This window comes from Lichenostomus cassidix, chromosome 2 (assembly GCF_008360975.1).
Source record: "Lichenostomus cassidix isolate B80296 chromosome 2, HeHo_3.0, whole genome shotgun sequence".
Taxonomy (NCBI): domain Eukaryota; kingdom Metazoa; phylum Chordata; class Aves; order Passeriformes; family Meliphagidae; genus Lichenostomus; species Lichenostomus cassidix.
This window is the reverse complement of record NC_139482.1, coordinates 104358663-104377811: the sequence shown is the minus strand read 5'-3', so window position 1 is coordinate 104377811 and position 19149 is coordinate 104358663. Positions and strand designations below refer to the sequence as shown.

At 39.0% G+C, this 19149-nt stretch overlaps 1 protein-coding gene across 7 annotated transcripts in view; it reads right to left on the bottom strand.

Annotated features, from left to right (window-relative positions):
• Positions 1-19149, bottom strand: part of GREB1L (GREB1 like retinoic acid receptor coactivator) — a 129672-nt gene that overhangs the window by 31306 nt on the left and 79217 nt on the right. For 3 of the 7 annotated variants that reach the window (XM_085052665.1, XM_085052666.1, XM_085052667.1), the window contains exons 6-14: positions 17415-17591; positions 15389-15526; positions 12051-12188; positions 11535-11672; positions 11080-11199; positions 9229-9366; positions 7255-7440; positions 1323-1649; positions 340-468 (exon numbers count right to left, since the gene is read on the bottom strand). In XM_085052665.1, coding sequence (XP_084908791.1) covers positions 340-468; positions 1323-1649; positions 7255-7440; positions 9229-9366; positions 11080-11199; positions 11535-11672; positions 12051-12188; positions 15389-15526; positions 17415-17591 — 1491 coding nt within the window. The remainder of the gene's footprint in view (positions 1-339; positions 469-1322; positions 1650-7254; positions 7441-9228; positions 9367-11079; positions 11200-11534; positions 11673-12050; positions 12189-15388; positions 15527-17414; positions 17592-19149) is intronic. The other 4 variants (XM_085052668.1, XM_085052669.1, XM_085052672.1 and 1 more) reach the window with 2 other exon arrangements.

Below are 19149 nucleotides of genomic sequence, written 5' to 3'. Positions count from 1 at the left end.
CATCTGATGATTACAAAGAAACACACACTATAAAACAACTTCTACAACCTTGTTAGAAGCACAAACTAAAAAACACTTGTGTACTTCTGGGTGCCCTGCCGTAACACTGAACAGCAGAGACAGTGTTAAAAGAATTTTGCCAGAGGGTTATAAACTGCCACTACACAGGTGAAGGACACAAGCAGTCCTTTGCACACAGGGAATGGAGAGAAGGAAAGAATGCCTCTCAGTGGAGAGGGCAGAGCTGTATCCATGTGCATTTTAACTGCTGAACAGGAGACACACCAACTAAAGACATGACTGTCTTGGCTAGAACTTCCATTTCTTAGAGTCACTCACCTAAAGACGTATTTTTGAAATGTGATGCCAGGAAACTAACTTTCCCTGTGATGAGCTCATAACTGATCTCTTTTAAAAATTCACTGGTGGTAAGCATGCTCTCTGCAAGTGCCCGAGATTGATACCGACCTGGAAAAGAGAGGGGAAAAAAGTGAGAGCAAACTTTTATACAAAAAAGTGTGTTTACTGTCAACACAACCTTTTCATCCTAGAAGTGTGGGGCACTCTGATTGTCATTTGTGGATCTCCTTTCCCCAGTAGACTGGGAGAGCAGTCCCAAGTCTGCTTCATCATTGACTGGAGAATTAGTTGATATAACTAATTTTAGCAGGTTCTTTGCTATTGCACATCATTTTGCATACTTGTATGAGAAATGATACTCAAAATAAGTAGTTGTACCTTAGATGAAATGAAGGATTCTGGATAAGTATGAAAAAGTAATTATCTCTAGTGTGGGGTAACAAAGGTAAAAACTTGGCATTATTCATTTATCTGCCTACAAAGAAAAGATGACTACTCAAAGCTCATTTCCATCCAGACACATTCATTCACACACAAACATCTCAGCCAGTCATTAATGTGGAATGAAAAGAATAAAAATAAGGATAAAAAGGATGAAAAGCATATTCTGTTTTAAGTACTCCGCAGAAGACTCTGTTATGTAAATATCACAGCTATTACATGAAACAAAGACAAACCAACTATTTTTCCACTGGATCACATCAAGATATATTCTAAGGTAATCACACAATAATAGAGACTCAGGCCTCTCAAGAAGTAATAATGACTAGCATAAAGATGTTTTTCTAGATCCTCATGGACCTCAGTATTCCAAGTCTTGCTGAAGAAACAGTAAACTGTGACATTGCCGTGCAACAACACAAAGGAGAATAAAAAGAACATAAAAGATTTTAAAACTGGATTGATAACTTGAGAAAATTAATTTGGCATTGCCATTTGAAGCAATCTGCAAATATACTCACCTAGAACCACTACACAGAATTCATTTCCTCTAATCTTTGATGCACAGATGGCAACTACATAATCTGGTAGCTTTTGCTGATGTTTCATTTCATTGAGAGACCTCAAGGTCTCTGAGATGCCCTCTGCCAGGGAATTCTGTGTGACAACCACGTGCACGAGGTCCCGGGACACACTAGCGATTAACCTGGCAAGCCAAGGGAGTTGACCTGGTGACACAGAGATACACTGTACACTCATTTGCAAGGATCTTTCTCTCAGAGTGAACTCCTGCATAGCTTTCAACATGATCTGCTCGAATTCTTCCCTCAGGGGTATCTGGTCAGGACCTACAATGAAAACAAACAGAAGAACAGTGTCTCATAATAAAATGTTATTGAACCAGGAATAATTACATGTCTGTCTTGATCTGATAAGCTCCTCCACCACATTCTTTTATGTATTAAAAAAACACTTGCTACTCAATGGATATCTACCTACATGGCTTATTCTTGGTTTTTCATTTCAGAAGCCTTTCTCTTCCACCATTGCCTTTTTTTTTCCCTCTAAACAATGAGGTATTCCACCTCACTCCTAGCTTTCCTACCTTCAGCAACTGGTGGGACAAACAAGGGAGTGACAAAATATGTGCCTTTTTCCTGGAAGAGAAGGATTAAGCTTGCAGCCACATGTTTTTGCAGCAGAAAACCAAAATGCTTGTCCTTGTAGCCTAATCACAGTCATGCAGCCTGACAAAACCTGTCAAGTGCTCTTTGCTTTGCTTTTTCTCATCATGCATACTAATCAACTTAACGTGGATACAAGTAAACATGTTTAACTTCTTCCTTAGCTAAATTAAATTAATTTAGCAAATACGCAAGCATCTAATGTAAAGAAGAATATGCAACTTTAGATCCACATTCCCCAGACTCTGTAAACTGTATTGTCAATTTGAACTGGAAACCAGAAATACAAGCCATCCTATCTTAGCATCAGTCCTCCAACTAAACTTCAATTAACATTCTGTTCAGTTAGCTTTGTCTCATTGACAAAGACATTCAGGAACAGTAAAAACATTCATGAACACAGAGTAAAAAGTAACCATAATTTATATTGCCAAGATCTCAAATCAGTGCCAAAGGAAGCAGCTTCACACTTCAGTAGCTTGCTTTTCTATGACAAAACAGGGGGGGATTAAATATCAGAGATATGTGAAATGCTGGGCTTGGTTTTATGTTTTCTTTCTGGCCAGGAAACAGAAAGGTCGTGTGAGAAACAGGGTGTGGGTAAATAACCAACAGCACAGAATCTGTAAAAACTGCCACCTGTTGCCATTTTGCCTTTTTGAGAAGTAACATATGGGAAGTGCCACCTTCCATTACCATAGGATGGTAAGACAACTATGGAGTTGTAAGTGCAATGCTGCTTTCATTTTTGATGCAAACTGAAAAATTCTCATGAGTCCCATTTAACACAGCATGGGCATAACTCTCTCTTAGAGAGTTCTCTTTTGGAAATCTCTTTTCTAAGAAAGTATCATGCATTATAGGTCTTTGAATATCTCAAAATGAAAAATAAAAATAGGCATTTATCAGTAGAGAAGAATGTTCCTCTGCAGAAATAAAGTCTAACCACAACATATCAACCCCTGAAAATGACATTACCCACGAAGAGAAATAAAAGCAAATGTTTGCTGATTGCGGGAGGCTACTTAAGAGATTGGCTCTAAACACAAGGGTCATCATGAATCCAGGAAGATTAAAATAATTGTACGAAGGGAAAGACAGATTCTCAGTATGAGAATACGCAGAATTTCACTCAGATTACTTCTAAGAAAGTATGGCAGTCGTTCTCCACAACTATCCAGAAAAATAATGGAACTAATATCAGACGGGATGTAAAACAAAATGGTAAATACTGATTTTGACTGTGAACAGTTTCCAAAAAAAAAAGTCAGTGTTAAAAGGGAATATACAGAAGCTCTCTACAGAAATGAATATGCAAATGGTCATCTTGACTTCAAAACCAAAACTGCAAAATAAACAATAATATTAAATAATAACATATTAATATCTGAGTTACATTCAGCTGGTGTCCAATCACAAATGGTGTTCCCTGGGGCTCAGTGTTTGGGCCAGCCCGTTTAATATCTATATTGATGATATGGACAAGGGGACTGAGTGAGATTAGTAATTTGGTTAGAGCACGGTACTAATAATGCCAAGGTAGTAGATTCAAACTCCATATGGGCCATTCCCTTAAGAATTTGACTCAACGATCCTTACGGGTCCCTTCCAACTCAGAATATCCTGGGATTCTGTGTGAGTGCACCCTCAGGCAGACTGCAGGTGACAGAGGGCAGGAAGGCTTTGCAGAGAGATCTGGACAGGATGGATCAATGGGCTGAGGAGAATTGTATGAGGTTCGACAAAACCAAGTGCCACATCCTGCAGTTGGGTCACAACAACCCCTGGCAGGGCTACAGGCTTGGGAAGAGTGGCTGGAAAGCTGCCTGGGGGAAAAGGACCCAGGTGATGTTGGTTGACAGCTGGCTGAACATGAAGCAGCAGCATCCAGGTGGCCTAGAAGGCCAATGCCTGGCTTGTGCCAGAACTAGTATGGCCAGAAGGACCAGGGCAGGATCATCCCCCTGTACTCAGCACTGGTCAGGCCACATCTTGAGTCTTGTGTCCAGTTCTGGGTCCCTCACTATGAGAAGGACATTGAGGTGCTGGAGCATGTCCAGAGAAGGGCAGCAGAGCTGGTGAAGGGTCTGTGGCACAGGTCTAATGGGAAATGGGAGCTGAGGTTGTTTAGCCTGGAGAAAAAGAGGCTAGGGAGGACCTCATCACTCCACAATTACTTGAAAGAAGGATGTAGCCAGATGGGGATCAGTCTCTTCTCTCAGGTAACAAGTGACAGAACAGATGGAAATGGCCTCAAATTGTGCTAGGGGAGGTTTATATTGGATATTAGGATAAATTTCTTCACTGAAAGGGTGGTCAGCCATTGGAATAGGCTGCCCAGGAAGTGGTGGATTCAGCATCCCTGTAAGGCATTCAAAAGACATGTGGATGTGGCAGCTGGGGACATGGTTTAGTGGTGAACTTGGCAGTGCTGGGTTAATGACTGGACTCACTGATTTTAAAGGTTTTTCCAATCTAAATGATTCAGTGCTGCTATAATTCTGTTCTATTATTCTATGCAGTTTAAGACAACACATTCAAATGTCATCCATTTCTGGATGACACTAATTTCTGGGTAGATAAACTTCACAGTGCATCCCACAGAGACTACTTCTCCAACCATCTAAGACAGAAGAATTGCTGGAATAAGCTCTTGCTTTGAGTGTCCCTTCCACTCTAGACAGAGGCTTGCTCCTGCCTTCTGTCTGGATGTACATTTGGGTATTAAAACTACAAAACACCTCTGGGTGTCACAGCTTACAACATCTATAGTCAAAGTGACTCAAATGTACCACAACAAGAGAAGGGAGAATGACTTCAGAATTCTAAACAGGTGGTATAACAAAGGGTCCAGAAATCTCCTCCAACCAGAACACAGACCACCTTACCACTGCATAGGCTGAGATTGTGTTTGTAGAAATGGCAGTGCAACAGCAAAAAGCTGATGATTACAAATGATGGAATGTAACTCATACTGCAAATATGGCCATTTTGATGTATAAAAACAAAGCTTGAGAATACTTCACCATGAATACTGCCAAAGATAACAAATGTGAAATCCGACTAAGTCCAGCAGGCAGACTGAAAAACAACCTCTAAAATAAAACATACTTATCTTTTTTTTACTTATTACTTTATGACAGCCAGTGGATTTTATTTATAGCAACACTATGTCTGGCAATCACAGCTTTAACTATGTATAGTCTTCAAAGAAGGTTTAAAGCATCAGAAATATGTTTATTTTGTTTGCTTTGATTTGTAATATCATCATGAGATGCTCAGCTGATTTCTGAAAACACAACAGCATCATCATACAATAATGTTGTCATAATTTTACCAGAAAACCGAAAGGAATTCTCAGCTATATAGTTTTTTTTCAAAAAAGGAGCACTTTCATAGATAATAATCTTATCATCTGTGATCACAGTCATCTGCAAATATATTTTGTACAAGCAGTGAGATCTGAAAAAAATTAGGCAAGACTCTTTCATGCTTTTGCCTGCTTTTTTATCTTTGCTTTTATCTTACTCTTTCGCAACACACTCTGGAAAAAAGAAAAACATTGTAGTCCTACTTCCTCAAGGAAAAAAAGAGGTTTACATGAACAATTTGTTGATTTATATGTGTATTTGTTTCTTCTCCTTGTCAAAAACTTTTGAAGCTGGCTACTCTCCAATCATCTTTAATCTACTCTGATTTAACAAAATGGGACAAAGGCTACAGTTCAGCGCAGCTGTCACAATTCCAACAGTTTTAAGTTAACAGCAATATTCAAACCCGCAACATGCTTTCATCCCCTCCTCTGCAGAATGTTTTTACTTTTCTCCTCATTAGGCTCTTTCATCTTACAGCACTGGCACCCATCTCCACGTAAGGTCAAATAGGAAACTATTTAGCTTTGCACAGCTAAGAACAAAAGCCAAACTAAACACCTGCTAATAAGGGAACTGCTTTATGCTGAAGGCATGGTGCTCAACAGACACAGTTCAGCTCCAAAAGCTTTGCACGAAGCCTCCTCTAGTTTGCAGCAAGTATAGACTTGCTGCATCCATCCAAGGTCAGACTTGCTTATGGCGTGTGATTCACTGACTCACAAGTTTCAATAAATAGTTGATTTTAATTAATTGGAAATGCTGTTATCTCCTGGTTACAAATTTGCAAGCTGCCTCTCTTAATCCAAAACTCTGTGTAGCAGCTGGTTTCAACATGCAGACTCTACAAACTTTGCAATAAAGATGAAAACCTCAAACAACAAGTTTAAGCCCACTGAAAGAAGGTAACAGAAAAACATTCACCCAGTGAAAATTTAAGAAACCCTCTATCAGTTCTAACATGGCATCCAATGGATTATTGAGGCAGAGAATGATCAATAAAGCTAACAGGTCACTTATCACAACAGAAAATGGTTTCCTTCCTGTCTCTTATAGAACTGCAGCAAAGTGTAAGCACTCATGGGTGAAACCTGCATGGAGCACATTTGCTCCTCAAATTGTAAGGTCATCACCAGTTGTGCTGCTTTTGGAACACCTGCATATTTCACACTATTACCTATTACAGATGTTCTAATACTGTGCTCTTCACAGAAGTAACTTCATATTCCTCTATGATAAGTAGCATCTTTTGAAATACAAAAATTAGGGTAAGTCGGCCATGGAAATTTCCCAACACTATCCTGCACTATTAACTTCTAAAACTTTGCTGTTACCACTGCTCTTTTTACTCTAAGGTAGGGAAAATGACAGGACCTGCAATAAGAGAAAGAAAATGTGGTTTGCTCTCAAATTTGCAAAAAGTCCATTTCAAAAACATTTGCAAGAATGAGATATTCACTGAATCACTTGCCTTAGTCTGAATAACAAATGTGGTTTTCATGTAAACAGTGCTGTCACCAAAACAATGACAACCATCACACATCTGCCAGCATTTGTCACAAAACTGAATAAAACAGACCGAGTGTCCTTAGAAAGGGCTGTGATAACTGATGGTTTGATACCCTAAGCAAATGAGTTATCTGCATTGCAAATCCATTTCACAAAGGTGACCTGGTCAATCCCCATATGGAGAGCAAAAGCACTATCAGCCCTTAAATTCACTTCACTTCTTCCGTTTCAGGAACAAAGTGGCAACGTCACACACACTAGATGGAGCCACTTGCCTCTTCCAGCCACAAAAGTAGCCAGAAAATTGGCCCTAAAAGGGACATAAAGAAGGTATGGAGGAAAAAAAGACAGTCACAAATAAAACCAAGTGCTTATGACAAATTGCTTACCTAGTTGGACAAGATATTGAATAGTTAAAAGTATCATATTCTCCACACTTAGCAGCTGACTGCTGGACAAACCCAAGAGCTCCAAATCCTTGTTTTCCAGCTGGGGAATCTTGTAGCAGTTCACCAGCAAGGGACTTACAACAATATCACCAACATTTCCATAGAAATAAGGTAAAGTGCCATAGCCTGTGATAAAAGACACAAAAAAGAAACCCCAGAAATTCACAAAAATTGCCATTATATGAAATCTTGCATAATGATACATTTTCAAACTTCCTCTTAATGCTGTCTGGCAAAATATATTTCATGAATTACTGTTCTTGGCATTATAATTGCTTAAAGAATAACTGATAGGCCAAAGGATCCTCTACTGTGTTTTACAACAAGTGATCACATACATTTACAAGAACTAATACTAACTGATGCCAGCAGGATAATAATTATTGTTATCCAAATACAGATGAGAATATTATCTATTTGGGTCTTATCCTGACCTTTAAATACAGATTCTCCATAATATAGTGCACAAAGAAGAAAAATCAATGAAAGCAAAAGTACATTGATCTTAACATTCTAAAAGCAGCGTAAGTCACATTAGCATTGATTCAGGCACTGTGGTATTGCTGTGATTGATTTCACTTTTTTATTACCTTTCCATTCTATTTTCTTAAACAGGTAAAATAAACATCGACAACTAAATATGCTATTCTGTAAGGTAAAGCACATCAGCTAGCAAAGGCTGACTTCTCTATTCCTTCAAAACGTTTTTTGCTTCAAAAAAACCATTTCCACAGAGATTTTGCCAAATCCATCCTTTTGGGTACATCTGGTTCTGTACTATTAATAGAACAGTGTTTCTCAGGGCCACTAACATTTAGCCTAACTGAAGACTTAATGGCAGCTCTCCAAGAGCCTGAGGGCTGCATTCAATTTGCACTTAAGCTGATGGCTCTAGGCACCCTCATCTTTAATAAGGAAGTGTTTCTCTGAAAACCATTAGAGCACCATGCTGGAGCTTCATAATCGGCTTCCAGAAAATAATACTAAGCAAAACAAACCAGGAGCGTAACCTTATCCTTGACAGATTTACTAGTGTAGATGGCCCTGTTAATTCACCAGGAACTGTGTGTATTAAAATTATCTGTGCAAGTGAGGACTTGGAGAACTTCTCCATTTCTTCAGGAATGGTAAATTATTCCATGGACTGTATTGATAGGCATATTCTTTTGACACTAAAGCTACTTTATATGACCATCTGTATTATACTGGATCTAGAAGAAATTCAGAGTGAAAAAAAAATCAGTCAGCAAAATTTTGGCAGCACTAGCTGACCCATCTTTTTGTAATATAGTATGCCAAAATAGCTCAGGTTAAAGGCATATTCACATTAAAAGTAATACTCTTAAAGTAAAAGCAATGTTTTTCTAAGGGTTAGCAATGTACTTTATACAGCTAAAGGATTTTAAAAGCCTGAAGCCTGACCTGTTATCTCAATTGCTTATGAGAACTATGGACTATAAATGACAGAAAGTTAGTATGATTTACTTCTGTTTAGTCAATGCAAATCATTTTTTTGTTTTTCATGTAGAATTCTGGGGCTTCAAGATCTGAACTACAAATGCTGCAGGAAACATTTGCTTAGTTTATCAGCTGTTTATACTGGAAAGCATTTTCATTACTTGCAAATATTTCTCTTCTTGGGTTTTACAAAAATCTTATTTATATAAAACTTAGATTTGGCCAGTGGTTCTGCATAAATTTGACCTAGTGGTGACCTGTGTGCAAATCAGGTTCTCCAGAAATCGCCTGGCTCTCAGTTATAAATATTGAGCAACTAAAGGAAACTATCTGTGACAAACCAACTTCGTATTGTACTGAATGCCAGAACCAACAGAAAGAAATAAAACCCCCTTTCTCCTGGAGTGCATGTGTTAGTACAAAATGCAGAATTTGATTCCCCAGTGTAAGACTTACCTATCAGAATCACCGGTCTGACTCCCGAGTTATTCAGCAGATTTTCAGGAACTATTACAGTCTCCCCTGCTGGGATGGGTTGGGGCTGTAAAATTCCAGTTAACATGGATTGAGGAACTGGGACTGACAAAAGAGGCTCTATAAAATAAAGAAAAGAGAAACTTCCATTACTAAAAGGGTCATACTGTGATTTGGCCTTATGAACAAATAAGAAAAAAATTACTGCAAATCACTAACTGTAATAAAATTCAAAAGGTCTCTGCATTTCCTGCTATAGTTTTAAGTAATTTAAATGAAGAGCCTATATCCTCCTGTAGCCCCACCCCTAAAATAAAACTTTTTCTGACCACTGTATTGTTGGTGAGAATAGGAGAGCAAAACACTGGTTTGCATATGCATCTTTAAACAAAGCCAAGTACTAAGCCAAAAGGCCACCCCTCAATACTGCCTCTCAACACAAGGGAAGAAACTGCTTCAACTTCTGACCTAGAAAATATGTAGTTAAGAAAAGTAAAAGCTGGCCAAAATCTCAAAGGTGCCCTTAGATGCTACAAGGATAAAAATCAGGTTTTGCCCATGAAAGAGCAAGAGCACTTTACTTTCATAAATAAAAAGAAACCAAGTGCAAGAATTTTGTAATCTGTAATCAGGTTTCAGAGTGAGGCCTGCTTCACAAGTTTCTCAGGCATCATTTGGTGGTTTGCAACCACTTTTTCAAACCATGCCATCAAGAGAAAAACATCAAAGCAGGAGGAATGAATGCATATGTTTTACCAGGGGAAACTGTTTATGCAACAGAAAAAAATACTACTGAAGAGTCATAGAAAATGGAGTACACAACAGAGGTAGCAGATTAGTGAAGACAAACTCAACAAAAAGGGGAGATTGCCTTTTATCATGTGTCTTCAGCAGGTTTCTGAAGATAGAAACTGACAAAAGCTGCAATTTGAGTAGTGCAGGCAGGCCTGCACTACTATGTAACCCTTCTTCCTATGATGAATATCTGAACATAATTCCAAAATCTCTCCACAAACCAGTCCCTCAAAAGCAAAGTTAAAAATATATTGTGCATGTTGACAAATGGCTTTTTTCATTCCTTGGATGCTTATTCTCTCACTCTCTAGACAGAAGAATTATTAATTAGAACTGTTTATTCCCTTTTATAAAATATGCTCAATCTCATAACTCAAAGGTACTCAAATAGTGAATGGTTTTATTAACAGTTATGAATACAGAGGTACCTACATGGATATTGGTGAGTACTTCCAATTAATTTTATTTCATGTCATGGTATTAATCTCCTACATCTTTTCCATGTACAACTAACATTTGGTCTCACTTTCTGCCTTTAACTGAAGATGACCTAGTGGGTATCAGTGTCCTTTGTTAGGCCAAAATTATATAAAGCTGTTTTTCCTATGCAGAAACAGAGTGTACAGTTTCTGTAGCATGCCAGACCAGACTGAGACACAACATTCAAGGTGAAGGCTAGTGAAAATCCGTCAAATATATTCAGATATCCATACACCTGGCACAGTTTTAGAACAACTGAGTTCCAGTTAGGGAACTATGGATTTCTTTAAGCTTTATCTTTTTAATAATACTATTTGCATTTTTCTTTCCTCTCTCTCCCCCAGTAGTTTTACTTTCCCTGTGTTGCATCTTCGATTACAACAACAAGGGCCAGGCAATCATGCGTTCTTCTCTGCAAAGCTCTGCATGGTGTCCTTAAACACTTTGACAAGATCAGTTATGTTTGCTGTGCACCACGTAAGAGATGCAGCACAGGGCTGCTGGGCTGGCTGAGTTCATGTTTTAACAAATGACATCTTGGTGCCATTCACAATTCACCTGTTCTCGTTGAAGGCCGGATTGCAGGAACAGGTACTGCTAAACCAGGAGGCGGGACTGGAGACCCAGGAGACCATCCCCGGTGACGTTTCTTTGGTGGTCCAGAACTGGACATAGATGCTGGAAGGAAAGGAAAAACTAGTTCTAAACCCCATCCTCCCAAATGACCAAATTCCAGCCCACACTCCATTTCACATTGGTGTTGAGTGAGTATAACATTGCAGGGCACCAGAGGCTCCTACCTAGATTTGCATGACAGCAGACTATAAAGTGAAAAATATTGTTCCCAGTGTTAAAAAGTCCAGCATTATCCTTAATGGTCATGCCAAAAAGCAAATTGATCTGTAAAGACTGAATGATAGGAACAGCTACAATTGGAAACGGAGCAAAACCACAAATTTCAAGCTCAACATCCAATGCAGCTTAGAATAAAAGAGCAGAGATATTTTCTTTACCTTGGTCTCCAGCTGCACAGCCAGGACTTGGAGATGTTGAGTGAGGCACTGGCCGAGAGACTGTAGAACTCAATACATTATTTCTTCCTCCATTAGCGTTTCCATTAGCAACATCCGTGGCACGCAGTGAAAGAGGAGCTGAGTATAATAAAATACAGAGTGTGTGGCTTGAGACAATCTTGAAAACAAACAAACAAAATAATACAGCCACACACAGGCAAAAAAGAACAGGGCAAGATGCATGACTGAAAAAACCATACTCCAGGGAAAGCATGAAATGTACTTGGCAGAGAAGCATTTGGGCACAGATTGAAAAATCTGAGCCTTGAAAAGGGGTGTCCAGATTTCAAGGTAGGGAGGGATACGTGGAAGAAAAAAATTTTTAAAAAGTGCCACCAAAATACAGTAGAAAATCACACACACACAAAATTATTGGGAAGTTTGTGACACCTTTTTTTACACCGTGAAAATTTTTTAAAAATATACGTTTCTCTGTTTCGGAGAGCAAAACCATACCTGCAGCAAATGCCTTTCCTACGAGCTGTACTGACAGAGCCAGAGGTTTCACAACGTTCTTGCTCCGGGATGGGTCTTGTGTTCCACTTAAGTTAACAGCAGCAGAAGATGATTTTGCTGGACTGAATACTGGAGAATCTGAGAATAGAAGTTGTTAAACTAACGATTTAAAAAATTTATATATATATATATATATGATTTTTATTATATACACATTTATCTAAATACATCTCTGCATAAATTGCAAACAATTCTTTTACACTCCTAAGAAATTGCCATGTATCTTTCAAGAGCTGTAACAAACATTTAACTGAGCGTTACTGTAGAATCCTATAATCTGCTGAACCCATGATTAATCTCTTCCACAATATTTTGCATTCACATACACTCAAAAATATTTTAACTGTGGAAAGGGCTATCTCATTGCTTCTCAAAACAGCCTAAGGGGATAGGCAAGTAAACATAGTTATCCCATGTTTCACATGAGAAAGTTAAGACAAAGAGCTTATGTAACTTGCAGCCAGCAAGCAAAGGGAATAAGCACTGGAATAAGTTGCCTAAAGAAGTTGTGGAATCTCCATCACCTGAGATTTTCAAGAATAAGCTACTGAATCTCTGTCAGACACATCTGAGTTTGACTTAGGGCAGAAAAAAAACAAACCCAAAAACGTAGCTTCTTCACAGTACTACTCTACTGTCTATAAAACGATCAAAAGTGTATGCCCACTTACAAAAAAATCTGGTAAATTTTGAGTAAAAAAATCTGGGTAAAAAATTAAGGAGATTTGAGCCCTAATTCTTTGCATGAATTAATAAACTTCTTAGAGCACTTTACCAAGGCTAAAAATTATAAATCTTGTTTTATAGAAGGACAGACTGAAAAAAAACCCGTATCCTAATATTTGCCCAGTATAGAACTGATTCCAAACCTCTCAGCATGTAAGTGCCTTTAACATCAGGCATTTCATACCTGCAATTTCCTTGAAGAAAAATTTGACATTTGGATGCTGATACACTGGCAAATCCAAATTCTTATAACCAAAGTGAAAGAATATTAACTCAGCATCTGTCCAGAAAGTAGTTTGCTACAAGTAGGCAAAGTAGGCTAAGTTCACCTACAGATGTCCTAGTAAAACAGCCAGCTAAAGAAAACAGAAGACAAAAAACAACTTGATCTGCCAAACACATTCACCCTCAGGCCACACACCAATTGGTGAAGGAGGGTGGGGAGGAAGGTCTGGCTTGCCAGACAGAGGGAGGAACAAACACAGAAGCTTCTGCTGCTGCTGCCCCACCAGAAAATCTTACTCATGTTCACAGGAAATAAACTGAATGGCTAACAAAATAGACCACCAGGTCAGGGCCTTCGGAGGGAAATGCTGGTCTGTCATTAAATATGATGTAGCAAATATTTAGCATTAAACGTTTCCTCAAAATAAACTGTCCAGAAGCTTTGGGTATTCTTCCCCCTCCCCCCCCCCATCTCTAGTTCTAACACATTTTCTTGAAATTTTATCTATGAAAGAAGATGTTGCTAGTATAGGTTAAAACACCACACTAAGCAGCACTTGCAGTACTATCAGTTATTAAAATTCTTCATCTTTCTCTGGTAAAGCCTTGTTTCTAGTTGCTTAACACCTGAATTCATGTCTTCCAAAAACAAAATTTTTGATCCTGTGTGCCCATAACTACCTGCAGGTATCTTATAGAACTGAGAGGCTGAACTGCTCACCAGAAACATTCACACAACTTTTAAAGGAAGAAAGGGGTATGCATTGATGATGAACTCAAAACAATTCCAGAAAACAACCTGCTAGTAACTAGTCCTGTTTTAAAACAACCGGGAAGCAAACTGCAGTACAAAGAGCTATGCAGAGCCTAGAAGAGAAAAAGCCAGAAAAGCTCCCCATCATAGGTGACACGACAGAATTCATGCCACTGAATAAAAGGTGCTCTCCCCTCTTCTCCCAGTCACAGGGGATTCATGTGTATGAATGTGGCATTATCTTCACTAGAAGATAACAGTAGAAGGAGATGAAAAGGTTTTGACAAGCCTGACCCAGGAGTACAAACAGTGACACACAGAAACACCAAGCAGACTGAAAATGGCAAGGAGCGATAAGGAGAAAGCCATATATAAAAGGTGTATCTATTAACTTGGCAGGTACAATAGAAGACAAAGCTGTGTAAATATTAGAATTTTTGTTGTTTCAAATAAATACATTCTCATGCATTTGCACAGCTCTCATGCCAGGATCTGGAAGCCAAGGGATCATGCAATGAAATGCAGATGTTTTTAAACCACACTGTCATTTAATTTTACCCAAAGCCTAAAGGATATAGCTTCCTCAGCAGAGACAGGGGCAACCACCTGTGGGAAGTGCCTCTGAACATACTAATCAGTGATTACAATTTCATATGAATGCCTGTGCTCAGCTTTTGTTTGTTACTCCTTTTAACAACTTTCTAGGTTGAAAAAGTATTTTAACCATCTTGCTTTATATCTGCATTTCATAGTCCTCTAAAGAAACATAGTTTTGTACATCCATAACAACGAATAACAATAATTAACAGGCCATTTTCTCCTGTTTTTAATTTTTCAAGGAATAGCACAAACAGACACAAAAGCATACAACAGCATAGATGAAGCTGCAATAAAGCAATGAGGAAAAAAGTTCAAACAAAAACACTTTGTCTACTCACAATAAATAAATAAATACATGAAATTAAGAGGCTGCTTCTTTGTCAGTCAATGTCTATTTGATTTTTATAGTTTCTCCTTATTTAAGTATATCATTAATAGCTTTCTAGAATGGTTGTGAGACACCTGTTAGCTGACATAACACAAACCCACTGTATGCATACGGGGAAATTGCTATTTCAATATAGCCTCTATGTGCAATAAAATTTAAAAAAATATGCAAATAAGCAAGTTAATAAAATAAAACCTGGCCCACTCTCCATAAAAGGAGATTATCTTCCTTTTCAAGACAAATAGCCTAGTTTATATACTAAGTAAATACTTCCCTATAAGCACGTAATTGAAGTTTTTTGAGATCTGCAAAAAAATTAACAAAACAAAGACAGGGAATAAAATAAATTAATCAAAAGATCATTTAATACTTTCAAATCAACTGTTGTTTTGAGGACTAATCTAACCTTCAGCCTCACCTAGGTCTTAATCTTTGCCAAAGCAAATTTTGAAAGGCATCCTCTCCACTGTAATCTATGGATGGCTCAAGGTAAATACCCAGTTGTTTACAGTATCCCTGACCCACCAGTGTCTGAGGGAACTTACCACCCCCAGTGGTTATCTTTACAGCACTTTCAGCTCCTACCTGTCTGAGTGAACCCTGATTTGTATCCATTAGCTGATCCACCCTCTGGGGTCGTGGACGGTGACACCGAAGGATTTGGCTTAGCAGGGAGGCTAGCAGCAGATGATTGCCTGCTTCTACATTCTGCAAACGAAGCAGCTACAGTACAGATTAACAAGGCCTGCCTTCCAGCAGCAAAGTTCAGCAACACGGTGGCGAAAGGTGACAAAATGTTAAGAGCATACATGGAGCACGTACAGCAAACAGCAGCAAATGGCAGCATTCCACAAAAACAGGGATTCGCACTTTAGTCAACTTTGTCTTCTAATTAAGAAAACTCTCTGGGGGCCACTCAGGGGGCCAGGCAAATATAGACCAGATGCTGCAAAAGGGCAAGAGCCCTCAGAGCGCAGCTTGCAAGAGATTTGGAGGCAGTGGACATGTCCCAGAAAACACTCAGCGACTTCTGTGGCACAGCCTGTATACAAACCATCATATGTTGCCCTTTAAAAGGAGAAATTGTGCTGAATGAAACCCATATTCTTAATATGCCTCCACATCAAGGAGATCTCAGCACTGTGAGTGTCTGTCTGGATGAAAACTGAGTTGAGGGAGGAGAAAGTCACTTTGAAAAATCACACATTAATCCATTTTTAAAACTGAGAACTAATCAGGATCTGTTTTAAGAGAAGGGGTTGTTTAAAAACATTTCTCTTCTAATTAGATCTATAATGTAAGTGAAGGGTGAAAGGTTACCAGATGGGTGGTAGCAATATGGGCATAGAAGCTATCAAAGTGATACCCATGAGGTTGATCCTTGGCTGATTTTCTAAATCTTCATGGGTGCTCAGAACACTTGCAATTGGCATATACCCAGAAGTGAAACCAGTATCTGCTTCTTCCACATTACTCCTGACTGCATTTACCAGGACACACGTCAACCCCATGTGCAAGAGCATGAGGGAGGGGTTTCAGAAAAAAGATTCCAAAAGTAAAATAAGGTTTCCTTTGTCTGTATTTGGAATTTCACTACCAGATTAAATATTTGTGTCATTTTTGTGAAAAATGCTGTCAAAAAGCCACATCCACTCTAAAGCAGTAGTTAATTATCCTTGTAACGGAGAAAAGCAGCTGAAGCCAGGATCCCTTTGAACCACTAACTGATGCAAACTATAATCACTCATACAGCTTGGTGATAACCACCTCTTTCTGGTGTCATGCTGCTATTCACATGAGGATGTGACTCTTCAGATATCTGTCAGTCCTCCTGCAGAGCTTCCCCTCTCCTGACATCAACCTTTTTGGAACAACAGGGACCAAATCGAACTGAGTGAGACCACAGATGAAAAAGTCAGGCAGTCTGCCTATAAAGCATTTGGGTAGACAGTGAGGAGGTAGACTATTTCTTTCCTTGAGTCTTTACATGGTTCTATATCCAAAAATCTGCATCCTCCAAGTGACAGGCCCCATGCCTACCTTGCTTTGGGGTCACAAATGTACCCTCCTGTAGCACATAATATCACACAAGCTGCTCTGGTAGAGGGTAAGACCAAGAGCAAAACACTGCAAATGGCAGGAGCATCCAAGTATTTTTTTTCCCCTGAGATTAGTGACCTGAACTTTCTTAATCTTACGGCATGCTAGCTATCCTTAGGCATTTGACAGATTGAATTGCACCTGCTAAGATGAATATCAGTGGAAAACCAATGTTGCAGCCCTGGCTGTGAGTCACCTTGCTTCAGGCACATAAAAGAATTATCAGACTGAGTAACCTCTTTTCTTCTACCAAGATCACTGCACACTCTAAGATGGGCAGATTTAGGGCTCCCACCAAAAGTATGGGGAGATGGAAGAAGAGTGTTTACAATCTTACAGTTACTGTTAACACTTAGACTTCTTTAGCAAAATCCAGACTTCAGTGAAATCAATGAGAATTTTTCCTTCAAGAAGTTGCTTTTGAAAGCATACATTTTCAACTTCCAATTTTTCATTCAACATCACCCCTAATAGCATAAAACACTCCTAAATGAATGGGCACTGTTATTACCTTTCCAGCAAATAAGGGGTCCCTTTGACAGTACCCCTTGGGAGCTTCTTACTAGGTAGTACTTTAAGTGCTTCTGCTTCTTTGGCTGAGTGGTTAATTTCAGGTTGATATGATTGGAAAACTCTGTGAAGTACCGAAATCCTCTTTCTCCACAGCCTATACAATTCCCAGAAAATCCTGGAAGAGTGAAACAGAAGACACACAAACAGATTAATGTCTCATACCATCTGCTAGGAATAATGCCTTCTAAACCTACCTGCACATGCAGCTCCAAGTGACTGGAGGCCTCCAGCCAGCCAGCTTCTGCAGACATCCGGCACGGCACATGTGTGTCAGTCTCAGCTCTTCTGAAACTCCTCCACCTCTCTGGGGAATACTGACTTATACCAAAATCCTACTGGTGCAGAGAAGAATAACTACCTGGCAGGGGGAGAACTATGTTGCCATGCTAAGAAATTTCCATGAGGAAAAAAAAAGCCAGTTTTTCTACACTAAAAAGCCATGGGCTCCAAACTGCAGACATTTCTCTCAAAGCAGTGGCTAATCCATAGGAGCAACTTCATATGACTGAAATTAACTTTAGCATCAAATAAACTTTCCCTGAGGCTTCTTATACAAAACACTTTCCAAGCTGAACCTTACATTTTATTAAAGTCTTGAAAGCAATCACTTGATTACAAGATTTGCATGGCAAAAGTTAGTAGTGCTTCAGAATAGTTTAAAAAACCTACAAGCTCTCATGAAAGTAACAAATTTAGGAACAAAGGCAGAAGACTGCTTTTTGGCAATGTCTCCAATAAAGTTTCATAGAAATAGGTGAAGTTTTGAGTTGAGGTCTAGAGGATAGGGTCCAGACCAAGAATTAAAAGCACCCTTGATTTCCAGTGCCATTCACAGCGATGTTAATGGGAATCTAGCATACAGGTGGCACTAGACAAACATTTCATAGAACAAAGCACAGGGCATGTTCTGAAATGGGTCTGCCTTAAAATCCGTGTTGTTTGAATCAGCCCTCTATTATCTAATGTTGAACAATTAAGCTGCCCTAGCTTACTTGCCAGTCCACTCATCTCTGAATTGCTTTCAGCCCTTAATGAAAAAATATTTTCTCTGGAACATCAATAATGACTTATAAAAGCTCTAGCTGATTAATACCTAGTGGAAATGCTTCTTTTTTTTTTTTTTTTTTTGGCTTGGGGTTTTTTCCATTTACTAATCAGTTCAAGACTGTAAGAAAATCAGTTTTTTATTCTTGCTACTACCATTATTTTTCACAATGCCAAGGACCTTGGAGAATGCTGGCTCCTACACTCACCTGTCCACTGAAGTAATAGTTTTTTGACAAAGATATTCAATTATTTTGACAAAATGTCTTATCCATAAAACTCTTATTAATTAGGCCATTGCCTTTAGCCTTGCTGTGCCTCATTATCAGCTTGGATGAGGATGCCAAGATGCAAATTTCTTCATCCTGTTTCTCCTGAGACTGAATCATTCTTTCCTTTCTCCCTTGTAACCCACAGGAACTACTGGTGCATCTGCAAGGTTTTCAGAAACAGCCACCAGGGTCTCACAGAGCCACTGAGTCGGTTCTTTGCTCATGGTTGCCACTTACAGAAACCTAGAGGCACTTCAGTACATCAGCAATGCCAGAGATGCGAGTCACTGGGCTCATTATCAAATGAGACCAGAGATGATAGATGGATACAAAGCTGGGATGGGGGGGAGGCTTACC